General features: G+C 47.2%; 2 protein-coding genes across 4 annotated transcripts in view; both read right to left on the minus strand.

The window, feature by feature from the left end:
* The window catches only part of ZNF410 (zinc finger protein 410), a 30,715-nt gene extending 27,928 nt beyond the window's left edge, over window positions 1–2,787 (minus strand). For all 3 annotated transcript variants that reach the window (XM_062181337.1, XM_062181336.1, XM_062181335.1), the window contains exons 1-2: window positions 2,697–2,787; window positions 1,052–1,187 (exon numbers count right to left, since the gene is read on the minus strand). In XM_062181337.1, the coding sequence (XP_062037321.1) occupies window positions 1,052–1,187; window positions 2,697–2,729 (169 nt within the window). In that variant the 5' untranslated portion in view covers window positions 2,730–2,787. The remainder of the gene's footprint in view (window positions 1–1,051; window positions 1,188–2,696) is intronic.
* A 6-nt stretch (window positions 2,788–2,793) lies between these two features.
* Window positions 2,794–12,013, minus strand: part of PTGR2 (prostaglandin reductase 2) — a 41,804-nt gene continuing 32,584 nt past the window's right edge. The window contains exon 11 of the mRNA XM_062181341.1: window positions 2,794–2,875. Within this exon, the coding sequence (XP_062037325.1) occupies window positions 2,871–2,875 (5 nt within the window). The 3' untranslated portion in view covers window positions 2,794–2,870. The remainder of the gene's footprint in view (window positions 2,876–12,013) is intronic.

Genomic DNA, 12,013 nt, shown 5'->3' on the forward strand with positions numbered 1-12,013 from the left:
ATGGCCCAAGTTGTTGGGCCCCTGTACCCACATGGGAGACCAGGAAGAAGCTCCTGGCTCCTGGCTTTGGATGGGCGCAGTTCCGGCTGTTGCGGCTGTGTAACTCTTTCAAATAAATAAGTAAATCTTTAAAAAAAAAAACAAAAACAAACCACACACTACTAAAAGAGGATAGTAACCAGAGATTTTATAACAAACAAAAGATGTTGTCACCAACAGGCTAATAATGACCCTCCCCAGCTTAACGCTGATATTCCAAACTTTAAAACAAAGGTCAGAATATGAAGAAGTAGTTTCATATAAAGATTATGTTCCCCAAGCTAATAGTCATCAGAGTCCCTCTTCCCATTCAAAGCTAATCCCACAAAATTCTACTTCCTCTTATTTCTCCTGGAGCCTCCTTACCAATTATCCACTACTTTTTTCTATTGTTTCTTTAATTGGCTCACTTTCCTATTAGCATATAACTACCCTCAAATAACTCAGATCTTGAAGACACAGAAACTTCCTTCTATCCTACTTCTTTCCCTTCTCAGGGGAGAAGAAACCTTATAAAGTATATACTTACTTAGTCTGCATTGACACCTCAGCTCATGGCAGCCTGGCTTTCCACCTGCTTCACCCCTTGGAACAGGTCCTGCCAAGGTCAACTATGGCCTCTTTTTACCCTCTATTTTACTGGGGCCTCTCAGGAGCATTTGACACATCGACTTCTTTTGGGTTCCAGGCCTCTATTCTATGTGGATATTCATTCTACTGGCCTAGTCTTGTCTTTTCCCATTCTTTCCATGGTCTTCTGGCTTTATCCTGTATGTTAAATAAGGAGTTCCACAGAGTCCTGCCTTGGCCCTTTTTTCTCACTCTCTATGGGTGACCATATACATTCCCATGGCTTAAACTGCTGATGTTCTTACAACTCCCATGACTGGTTTTCTCCATTCTTATTTTTACAGTTTCCACCAGTCAGTTATCCATTCCACCAGCACCATCGAGTAGGCTAAGCTCTTGGGACTTCTTTATCCTATCTCTAGCGAGTAAGGATAATTTTTACCTGGTAACATTAGCCGACCGCATTCTGAGGCCTCAGTCACTGGAAGGAGGGACAAGCAAGTTATGTCTTTAGCTTCTGATTCTACTAGCCCCTGTCCCAACGGGATGGACGTATTCTGAACAAACTGTACCAGGAGCTGGGTGAGAGGAGCAAAAGACAACATTAAAAAATAAAGACCATTAGGAATGCATCTAAATCCCTGGATGTAACAAAAGGTGAAGATGCAATTAAATCCCATTGGTTCACTAGTTGTAGCCATGTTCAAAGAAAATCTAGATTAGTCACAATATAGATTTAAAGATATCTTTCCAAGTTTTCCATCTGAGAAAGACTGATTTATACAATTAACTGTTGCTTTCCATCACATAGAAATGACAAAAAATATCTTTAATGATGGCTATTAAAAAAGTCAACTACAATGTACTGAATTACATTTTACAAAGCACATTTTTGTGTATTGGCTCATTTGTTTCTCACATAAGCAATCTAATTCCAAACTCTGGGACCTTCCCATTATGCAACATAGATGCACTAAAATTAAATGAGAAAAATTAATGAAAATAAAAAATGTTTAAATTTCCCAATCACATTCAGAAAGAAAGTATTTTCAAATATATGCAAAATTAATAAAAGAATGGTTTGTGGTAGTATTTACATATGCATATACATTTATACACACTACATGATGCATGTATATGTTTTTATATAAAATAAAATCTTGTTATATAGCTAAATGCATAACTTATATTTAAAATCTATATAAAATCATAAAACAATGGCATTTTTTAAGTCTTTGAGAAAATACTTATAATAAAAACATAGGGGCTGGAACTGTGGTATGGCAGATAAAGCTGCGCCTGTGATGCTGGCATATCATATGGGCTATGGTTCATGTCCCAACTGCTCTTTTTTTTTTTTTTGACAGGCAGAGCGGACAGTGAGTGAGAGTGAGAGAGAGAGAAAGAGAAAGGTTTTCCTTGTGCCATTGGTTCACCCTCCAATGGCCGTTGCGGCCGGCGCACTGTGCTGATCCGAAGGCAGAAGCCACGTGCTTCTCCTGATCTCCCATGGGGTGCAGGGCCCAAGCACTTGGGCCATCCTCCACTGCACTCCCAGGCCACAGCAGAGAGCTGGACTGGAAGAGGGGCAACCGGGACAGAATCCAGCGCCCCGACTGGGACTAGAACCCGGTGTGCCGGTGCCGCAAGGTGGAGGATTAGCCTATTGAGCCATGGCGCCGGCCCCCAACTGCTCTACTTCTGATCCAGCTCCCTGCTAATGGTCTCCATGTGGGAGACCTGGATAAAGCTCCCAGCTTCAGCCTGACCCACCGCTAGCCATTGCAGCTATCTGAGGATTGAACCAGCAGAGAGAAGATCTCTCTCTCTCTCTGTTAATTCTTTCAAATAGATAAATCTTTAAAATAAATAAACATATAGTAAATGTCCTAACACACACACACACACACACACATATATATATAAAATAACTAGAAGTTACAAATAAAACTTCTGGCTAACAAAGCCTAAAATTCTTACGACCTGACCCATTACAGAAAAAGTGTGCTGACCCTAAACTAATGATAAGCTCTGAACTACAGTTCACCAAAAATAACAAAACCAAGAATCAAACTGACTAGACTCACCTCTGGTTTGGATTCTAACTCATCTGATAACATTGATTCAGCTTCCAAATCTTGTAGCCGTTCAGGGGACAAGTACAAATTTATTCAGTCAATGATACTGTCTGGTTTTGCTCATATTCCTTCAGGAAACACTATGCTGTTCTTGTAAGATGCTGCACTGGGTAGATAATCAATTTAACCTAAAATAGGGGTGAAAAAGAGAGACAAAGAATGTTAAAAGCAGTGGGAAAATGTGACAAAGGCACTTCTTTATATAACAAAAAATCACAAGCAAGAAAATAGGGAATGTAGCCCAAAACATTTATTTTAAAATACAAGTCCGGGACCAGTGTCATGGTGTAACGGGTAAAGCTGCTGCCTGCAATATCAGCATCCCATAGGGCACCAGTCAAGTCCTGGCTGCTCCATTTCTAATCCAGCTCCCTGCTAATGGCCTGGAAAAAGCAGCAGAGGATGGCCCAAGTGCTTGGGCCCCTGGACTCATGTGGGAGACCCTGATGAAGCTTCTAGCTTCTGGCTTCAGCCCTGCTCAGCCCTGGCTGTTGCAGCCATCTAGGGAAGTGAATTAGCAGATGGAAGATCTCTCTTTCAAATAAATTTAAAAATAATAATTAGGTTTTTTTTTTTTTTTTTGACGGGCAGAGTGGACAGTGAGAGAGACAGAGAGAAAGGTCTTCCTTTGCCATTGGTTCACCTTCCAATGGCTGCCACGGCCGGCACACCGCGCTGATCTGAAGGCAGAAGCCAGGTGCTTATCCTGGTCCCCCATGGGGTGCAGGGCCCAAGCACTTGGGCCATCCTCCACTGCACTACTGGGCCATAGCAGAGAGCTGGCCTGGAAGAGGGGCAACCGGGACAGAATCCGGCGCCCTGACCGGGACTAGAACCCGGTGTGCCGGCGCCACTAGGTGGAGGATTAGCCTATTGAACCACGGCGCCGGCCAATAATTAGGTTTTTCTAAAAAACAAGCCCCAATTCAGATGCAGAATTTCTAAGTCCAATAATCTGCTCTAAGAAAGTCTTAAATATGGAACAGCTGTATGTCCAAAGATGTTCATCTTACTGTATGTGATGAAAAAGAACCGTGGCTAAGAGAGTGCTTGGGATGCCCACATCCCACATTAGATTATAAGAGTTGAAGTTCCAGGCCAGCGCCACGGCTCACTTGGCTAATCGTTTGCCTACGGCGCCAGCACCCCAGGTTCTGTCCTGGTTGCTCCTCTTCCAGTCCAGCTCTCTGCTGTGGCCCGGGGAAGGCAGTGGAGGATGGCCTAAGTGCTTGGGCCTGCACCCACATGGGAGACCAGAAGGAAGCACCTGGCTCCTGGCTTCGGATCAGCACCGCGCCCGCCGTAGCAGCCATTTGGGGGGTGAACTAACGGAAAAGGATGACCTTTTTCTTTCTCTCTCTCTAACTCTGCCTGTCAAAAAAAAAAAAAAAAGAGTTGAAGTTCCAGCTCCGCTCCCCATTCCAGCTTCCTGGCAGGTGGCAAGCAGGTGATGGTTCGAGTACTTGGGTCCCTACTACCCACGTGTGAGATAGGAATTGAGTTCCCAGCTCCTGAAAATCTTTTTAAAAAATTGAAATCTCAGGCCCCTGATGATGACCCTAAACTTTTAAAAAAGATTTTATCTATCTATCTAAAAGGCAGAGTGACAGAAAGAGAGATCTTCCATCCTGTGGCTCACTCCCCAAATAGCCACACACTCAGGGCTGGGCCAGGTTGAAGCCAGGAGCCATAAATTCCATCTGGTCTTCCATGTGGGTGAAAGAGGAAGCTCAAGTGCCTGAGCTTCACCACTTCATGGCTGCATTAGCAGGGAGCTGGATTGGAACTGGAGTATTTGGGACTTGAACCAGTATTCTGATACGGGTTGCAGGCATCTCCCAGCAACAGCTTAACCCACTGCACACACAACAGGCGCCCTCTATAATAAAAATTCTTTCTGTCTTACAGCTTAATCTTTTTTCTAGATTTGCACATGCAAGTCCACTTAATGTAGTACAATTAATGTTAAAATTGGGAGCACTGTTGTATATAATCATTGAAGGACAGTATAAAATGTACTCAGAGTAAAGTTGAAATAACAGACGTTATCCAAAAAAAGGGCATCTAGGGGACCAGCACTGTGGTGTAGCAGGTAAAGCCGCCACCTGCAGTGCTGGCATCTCGTAAGGGTGCTGGTTCGAGACCCGGCTGCTCCATTTCCAATCCAGCTCTCTGCTTATACAGCCTGGGAAAGCAGTAGAAGATGGCCTGAGTCCTTGGGCCCCTTACCCACGTGGGAAACCCAAAAGAAACTCCAGGCTCCTGGCTTCCACTCCGGCCATTTGGGGCGTAAACCAGTGGATGGAAGACCTACCCACCCCCCCCCCCCCGCCTCTACCTTTCTGTTAACTCTTTCAAAATAAATAAATCTTTAATGGGGGTGGGGAGGCATTTGGAAATACCTACGTAAAGGTTTATTGTCCATTGGTTCCTACCTCTCTTTTTTCTCTTTTAAAGATTTTATTTATTTATTTGAAAGGTAGAATTATAGACAGTGAGAGGGAGAGAGAGAGAAAGGTCTTCTTCCGTTGGTTTACTCCCCAAATAGCCACAACGGCCAGAGCTGTGCTGATCCGAAGCCAGGAGCCAGGTGCTTCTTCCTGGTCTTTCATGCAGGTGCAGGGGCCCAAGCACTTGGGTCATCTGCTGCTGCTTTCCCAGGCCACAGCAGAGAGCTTGATTGGAAGAGGAGCAGCTGGGACTAGAACCGGCACTCATATGGGATGCCAGCCCCACAGGTGGAGGAATAACCTACTGCACCACAGCGCCGGCCCCCCTACTCTCTTTCTACTAAAATCTTCATTTTTCATTGTTAAGACATAACAATTTACAATATAAATGACAGTGCTTTTTTTTACAGTACCTTCTTGAAATTTTTTAAGGATTTTTTTTTTTATTTGAAAGGCAGAGTTAGAGAGAATCTTCCATCAGCTGGTTTATTCCCAAAATGGTCGCAATGGCCAGGGCCAAAGCTAGTAGCCAGGAGCTTCCTCCAGATCTCCCACATAGAAGGCAGGGGCCGAAACACTTGGGCCACCTCCAGCTGCTTTCCCAGGCCATTAGCAGGGAGCTGGATCAGAAGCAGATCAGCCCATAAGGCATGCCAGAGATGCAGGAGGAGGTTTAACCTGCTACGCCACAACACCTGCCCCAAAGTTTTATTTATTTGAAAGTAACAAAGCAAGATTGATAGACAACAGCTGGGACTGTGCCAGCATAAAGCCAGGAGCCAGGAACACCAGCTGGGTCATCCACATGGGTGGCAGAAACCCAAATACCTGGGCCACCTGTTGCCTCCCATGTGCACTGGCAGAAAGCTAGATCAGAAGCAGAGGCAGATCAATCCCAGGCACTCTGACATGAGAAGTGGGCATCTCAAGTGACAGCCCACCGCATCACAACACTGGCCCCAAAAGTTCTCTTTTAAGGTGTCCACAACAAGTATCATAAATTCCACCTTTTCTTTCCACAGACATTTTTATTATTCAGGTGCTGCTACAGTCTAATGTTGTTTATTAATCCTTCTTTTTAAAGAGAAGGAATCAAGGTTCATTATATCATCTGTCCAAGTTATTAAGCTGCAGAACCAGGATTCGCACCCACAGAGTAGGCTGGAATGAACAGTGATTATATATCTCTCTAGTGTGATCTTGAATTTCAGGGTTTAAGAAATCTACCCCAATTCCAGTTCATCTCACAAGCCAAGAAATCACCGGATGTTTGTTTAGTTCATCCTTAAAGTTCCTCCAACCTTGAGATCCCAGGACTCAAACTAAGAAACCTATTTTAATGATTTTTATGTTATATATGACATCTTTTTATTTTAGTGTCTCTATTTTAATAAGAATCTTTTAAAATTAACATAAGTATTTTCTGAAACCACTGAGTATCCATATTATGACAGATAATTTTGATGTTTAATTTTCGTGGCTAGGTTTAGAATCTGTATATATACTATGTGAACAAAAGAGACAGTCATAGGATACAACAGGACAGGTAGGCAGAACTCATAAGAATCTGTACATGAGCACTTAGTACCTAGCAAGTGTCCTATGCGGATTTCATCTTTAACCTAATATTTGCTACGTACATTAGCTGATAATGTAAAGGAAAATGCACAATTATATTTGTTCCTATTCCCAATTCCATTATCCACTTAATAGATTTCAAAAACTGCACTGCATATCTTTTTTAAAATGATAGTTTCACTAGCCGGCGCCGCAGCTCACTAGGCTAATCCTCCACCTTGCGGCGCTGGCACACCGGGTTCTAGTCCCAGTCGGGGCACCGGATTCTGTCCCGGTTACCCCTCTTCCAGGCCAGCTCTCTGCTGTGGCCAGGGAGTGCAGTGGAGGATGGCCCAGGTGCTTGGGCCCTGCACCCGCATGGGAGACCAGGAGAAGCACCTGGCTCCTGCCATCGGATCAGCGCGGTGCGTGGGCCGCAGCGCGCCAGCCACGGCGGCCATTTGAGGGTGAACCAACGGCAAGGGAAGACCTTTCTCTCTGTCTCTCTCTCTCACTATCCACTCTGCCTGTCAAAAAATAAAAAAAAAATTAAAAAAAAAATGATAGTTTCACTGAGATAGAGGTCAGCCATTTAAAAAGAGTACAATTAGGCCGGCGCCGCAGCTCAGCAGGCTAATCCTCCGCCTGCGGCGCCAGCACCCTGGGTTCTAGTCCTGGTTGGGGCGCCGATTCTGTCCCGGTTGCTCCTCTTCCAGTCCAGCTCTCTGCTGTGGCCCAGGAGTGCAATGGAGAATGGCCCAGGTCCTTGGGCCCTGCACCTGCATGGGAGACCAGGAGGAAGCACCTGGCTCCTGGCTTCAGATCAGCGAAGCTCGCCGGATGTAGCGGCCATTTGTGGGGTGAACCAACGGAAGGAAGACCTTTCTCTCTGTCTCTCTCTCTGTCTCTCTCTGTCTAACTCTGCCTGTCCAAAATAAATAAATAGAGTACAATTAAATTGCCTTTAGTGGATTCAGAGCTGTGCAACCACAATCAATTTTACATTTTCATCACCCCCAAAAGAACTCTGTACCATTAGCAGTCACTTCACTTTCAAGGTTGTCTATACTATGAGCTTAGCAGAGGTCTGCAGAAGCTCCCCTGGAAGTACCCAGCAGGCAGTAAATATTTGCATAATGAATGAATGACACTGTGAATGACACACAAATGTTCACCTCTGGTCCCGACTTAACTCCTTAACTTCAAGCCTTCATTTCTAACTGCTTGATGGGCATCCCCACATGTATGCATACCAACAGCATGTCAAACCTAACACAGTCCAAAATCTAGATGATTGTCTCTGCCACCAAACCTGTTCTTCCTGTGTGACCCACTGCAATTTATTGCCCAATCCTCCTCCCACTCAGCTGCAAATTCCAGGTCTTTAGCAATCTTTCTCATTCTCTGGATTTAAATAACCCCAGTGATACTTCATTCTAAAAACTTACTCCTAACGTAAAATGTAATGCCTTCTTCAGGTCTCTCAACCACACTACTAAGACAGGTTTCTAACTGGTCACCCTGACTTTAAAATTCCCCTGGCCAACCCATCTTTCATGCAGCCACTCTAGCTGTCTTTACAAAACTGCAGAAGTATTGCCGTCACTCTCCTTACCAAGGTCTGGTGCCTCAGAATGGCCAATTCCCTAAAGGCAAACCCCTTCATTTACAGAGATAAATGATAAATCTCCAAAGCTGGAGATTAATTTGCCGAAAATTAGCTACCCAGATGCAAAGCTTAAGCTAGAACCTAAATCTACTGACTGCTACATAGTTGTCCTTTATTCTGCACCACACTAAGATCAGATTTTATTTTTAAAAAACGTATTATCTACAAACTTGCTACCACTAAGAATTCCTAAGTCCCAAGTTCAATAATATTTAACTTCTAAACAGTGCCCGCACGCATTTTCGAGCGTCATGACGTTGTGATAAACTTCAACAAACTAAGTGGATTCTCCTCCCCTAAGTAACTTCAGAGGACAAATTCCACCGGCGAAATGAATACGGGCTAGAAACACCCACGGTCGGTCGGCAGCCACGACTGAGCTCACAGGCGAAGGACAAGCCCCGGGCGCAGGGGCTGGGCGGCCGCAGGAAAGGACCGGATGGCCGCGGGGTGAAACACGGGGCAGGGACTCCAGGGCATCCCCTTCCCCCACCACAAAGACGTCGCCGAAGGCCCCAAGGTCCGCCGGCAGGCCCCGAACCCCGACCCCGGGGGCGCCCACACTCTGGCTTCCTCCGGACAGTCCTGTTCCCATAACCCTGCCCCTAACACCACGCACAGCAACCGAAACATCGCCCCCAAGACCCCGCGGGCGGCGGGCTGAGGCCTGGGGGCGGCCGCCGGGCCGTCCTGGGCCCGCCAGAGCAGGGAGGGTGCCCAGGGGGGCGGCGTTCCTCGTCCCCTCGGAAGGCGAGCCCGGCCCCAGCCCCCGGGAGCCAGCACCGGCCCCTCCGCCCTCTGGGGCCGCCCCGGCCAGAGGGGGTGCCCCGGCTCAGCCCAGAGCTCACCTCCCGTCCCGGCAGCCGGCCGGCCGTCAGCCCCGAATCCCGTCCACACAGCGTCTTCCGGCTCCCGCCGGAAGCAGCCCGAGCGCGGGACAGGAAGTTTGGCCGCCCTCCCCCACGCGCACACCCACTCGCGCGCCGCGGGGCCCCGCGGGGCCCGGGACGGAAGGAGCCCGGCCCTCGCCTCCTGCTCAGTCCCCCTCGGCCTTCGAGGCGCCTTCGTGGTCCGCGCAGCCTGAGAACGCGGATCGGGGGGTGCAGCCGAGCAGCCGCCGCCGGAGTGGGGGTCGCTTTCCCGGGGGCTGAGCAGTCAGTGGATGGAAATGAGAAAACAGACCGCTACCTAAGCATTTCTTAAAGCTGTCGGTGAGGAGGACCTTGCAGGACCAAGTGCTGCCCTGCGTACGGGACGAGGCAGTCACTGAGTCACGCGCAGAACTTGGTTGTTGGAGAGGGGATCCCGAATGCTCTCGAGCCTAGGTTTCATGTTAGGATGTCCCGACCGGACGATAGAACACTCGCGTTCCAGGCTGGGACGCCACCACTTGGTAGAGCTTTATGAGTTTGACTTCTTCAAATTACTGATTTTTGAATACTTAGACAGTGACAGAGCTAAAAGAGTTCTCTAAGAAGAGAATTTTTAAAAACGTTTTTAAAACATTATTATAAAGAGAACATGTATTTCATACTTAGGATTCTGAGAATATAATGATACTTTCCTCCTTCCCTATAAAAGGGAATTTTTAAAGGTTAAAAATAAGCTTTGGGAGCCAGCACTGTGGCTTAGTGGGTGCTGCCGCCGCCTGCAGTGCCGGCATCCCATACGGGCGCCGGTTCGAGTCCAGGCTGCTCCATTTCTGATCCAGCTCTCTGCTGTGGCCTGGGACAGCAGTAAAGGATGGTCCAAGTCCTTGAGCCCCTGCACCCACGTGAGCGACCTGGAGGAGACTCCTGGCTCCAGGCTTCAGATCGGCGCAGCTCCAGCAGTTATGGCCAACTGAGGGGTGAACCAGCGGATGGAAGACCTCTCTCTCTCTCTCTCTCTCCTCTCCTCTCCTCTCCTCTCTCTGCATAACTCTGATTTTCAAATAAATAAATAAATCTTTAAAAAAGACAAGCTTTGATGACATGCATATAAAAGGGTGAAGAAGGAGCAGTTTGAGTACAGAAATAACCAATTTAACGAAGAAACATTTCACACAGAAGACAACTTCTCTCTTTTTTAAAAAGATTTATTTATTGGGCCCGGCATTGTGGCATAGTGGGCATCCCATATGGGCACCAGTTTTGAGTCCCGGCTGCTCCACCTCCAATCCAGCTCCCTGCTAATGTGCCTGGGAAAGCAGATGGCAGCCCTTGGGCTCCTCCACCCACGTGGGAGATCCAGAAGAAACTCCTGGCTCCTGGCTTCCAACTGGCCCAGCCAGGTCATTTCAGCCATTTGGGAAGTAAACCAGTGGATGGAAGATCAATCTCTCTCTGTCTCCTTAATCTTTTTGCAAACTCTGCCTTTCAAATAAATCCTTTTTAAAAAAAATTTACTAACTCTCTGTCTCTCTCTTACTATCCACTCTGCCTGTCAATAAAAATTAAAAAAAAAAAATTTACTAAATTTAGGACCGGCACCATGGCTTAACAGGCTAATCCTCTGCCTTGCGGCGCCGGCACACCGGGTTCTAGTCCCGGTTGGGGCGCCGGATTCTATCCCAGTTGCCCCCCTTCCAGGCCAGCTCTCTGCTATGGCCCGGGAAGGCATGGGAGGATGGCCCAAGTGCTTGGGCCCTGCACCCGCATGGGAGACCAGGAGAAGCACCTGGCTCCTGCCTTCGGATCAGCGCTGTGCGCCGTCCGCAGCGGCCATTGGAGGGTGAACCAACGGCAAAAAGGAAGACCTTTCTCTCTCTCTCTCTCTCACTATCCACTCTGCCTGTCAAAAAAAAAAAAAAATTTACTAAATTTTTTAAAGATCTATTTATTTATTTGAAAGGCAGATACAGCGAGGCAGAGGCAGAGCAAGAGAGAGGCAGATCTTCCATCCACTAGTTCACTCCTTAAATGGCCATAATGGCCATAGTTTGGCCCATCCGAAGCCAGAAGCCAGGAGCTTCTTCTGGGTCTCCCACGCAGGTGCAGAGCCCCCAGGAACTTGGACCATCTTCTACTGATTTCCCAGGCCATATTAGATTAGCTGGATCAGAAGAGTAGCTGGGTCTCAAACTGGTGCCCATATGGGAAGCCAGCACTACAGGTGGTGGCCTTACTGGCTATGCCACTGCGCCGGCCCCTTATTTACTAAATTTGAAAGAAAGAGTGTCAGAGAGGGTGAGACAGATAGAGAGATCTTCCATCCTCTAGTTCACTCTCCAAAGGACAGCAAGGGCTGGGGCTGGACTGGGCCAAGGCCAGGAACCCAAGCACCTTAAGCACCATATGCTGCCTTCCCCTGGCACATTAGCTGTGAGCTGGGTCAGAAGTGAAGCAGCCAGGACTCAAACCAGCACTCTGATACCAGAGGGTGGCACTGTAAGCAGCAGAGCCTTAACCCTCAATGCCACAACGATGGCCATGATAATTGCTCTTATATGAGCAAAATGTGGGGTGCTGAGGGGATATTTACTTGGAGATAAATATCTGGAGAGATCTGGGAGTTACAAACGTACAGAGAAGAGATGAAGCTCCCAGAGGAGATTAAATGGTCCAATGAAACTATAAGTAAAACAAGAAGGAAACTCGAGTGATTACCAA

The sequence above is a fragment of the Lepus europaeus genome, chromosome 22, assembly GCF_033115175.1.
Source record: "Lepus europaeus isolate LE1 chromosome 22, mLepTim1.pri, whole genome shotgun sequence".
Lineage (NCBI taxonomy): Eukaryota > Metazoa > Chordata > Mammalia > Lagomorpha > Leporidae > Lepus > Lepus europaeus.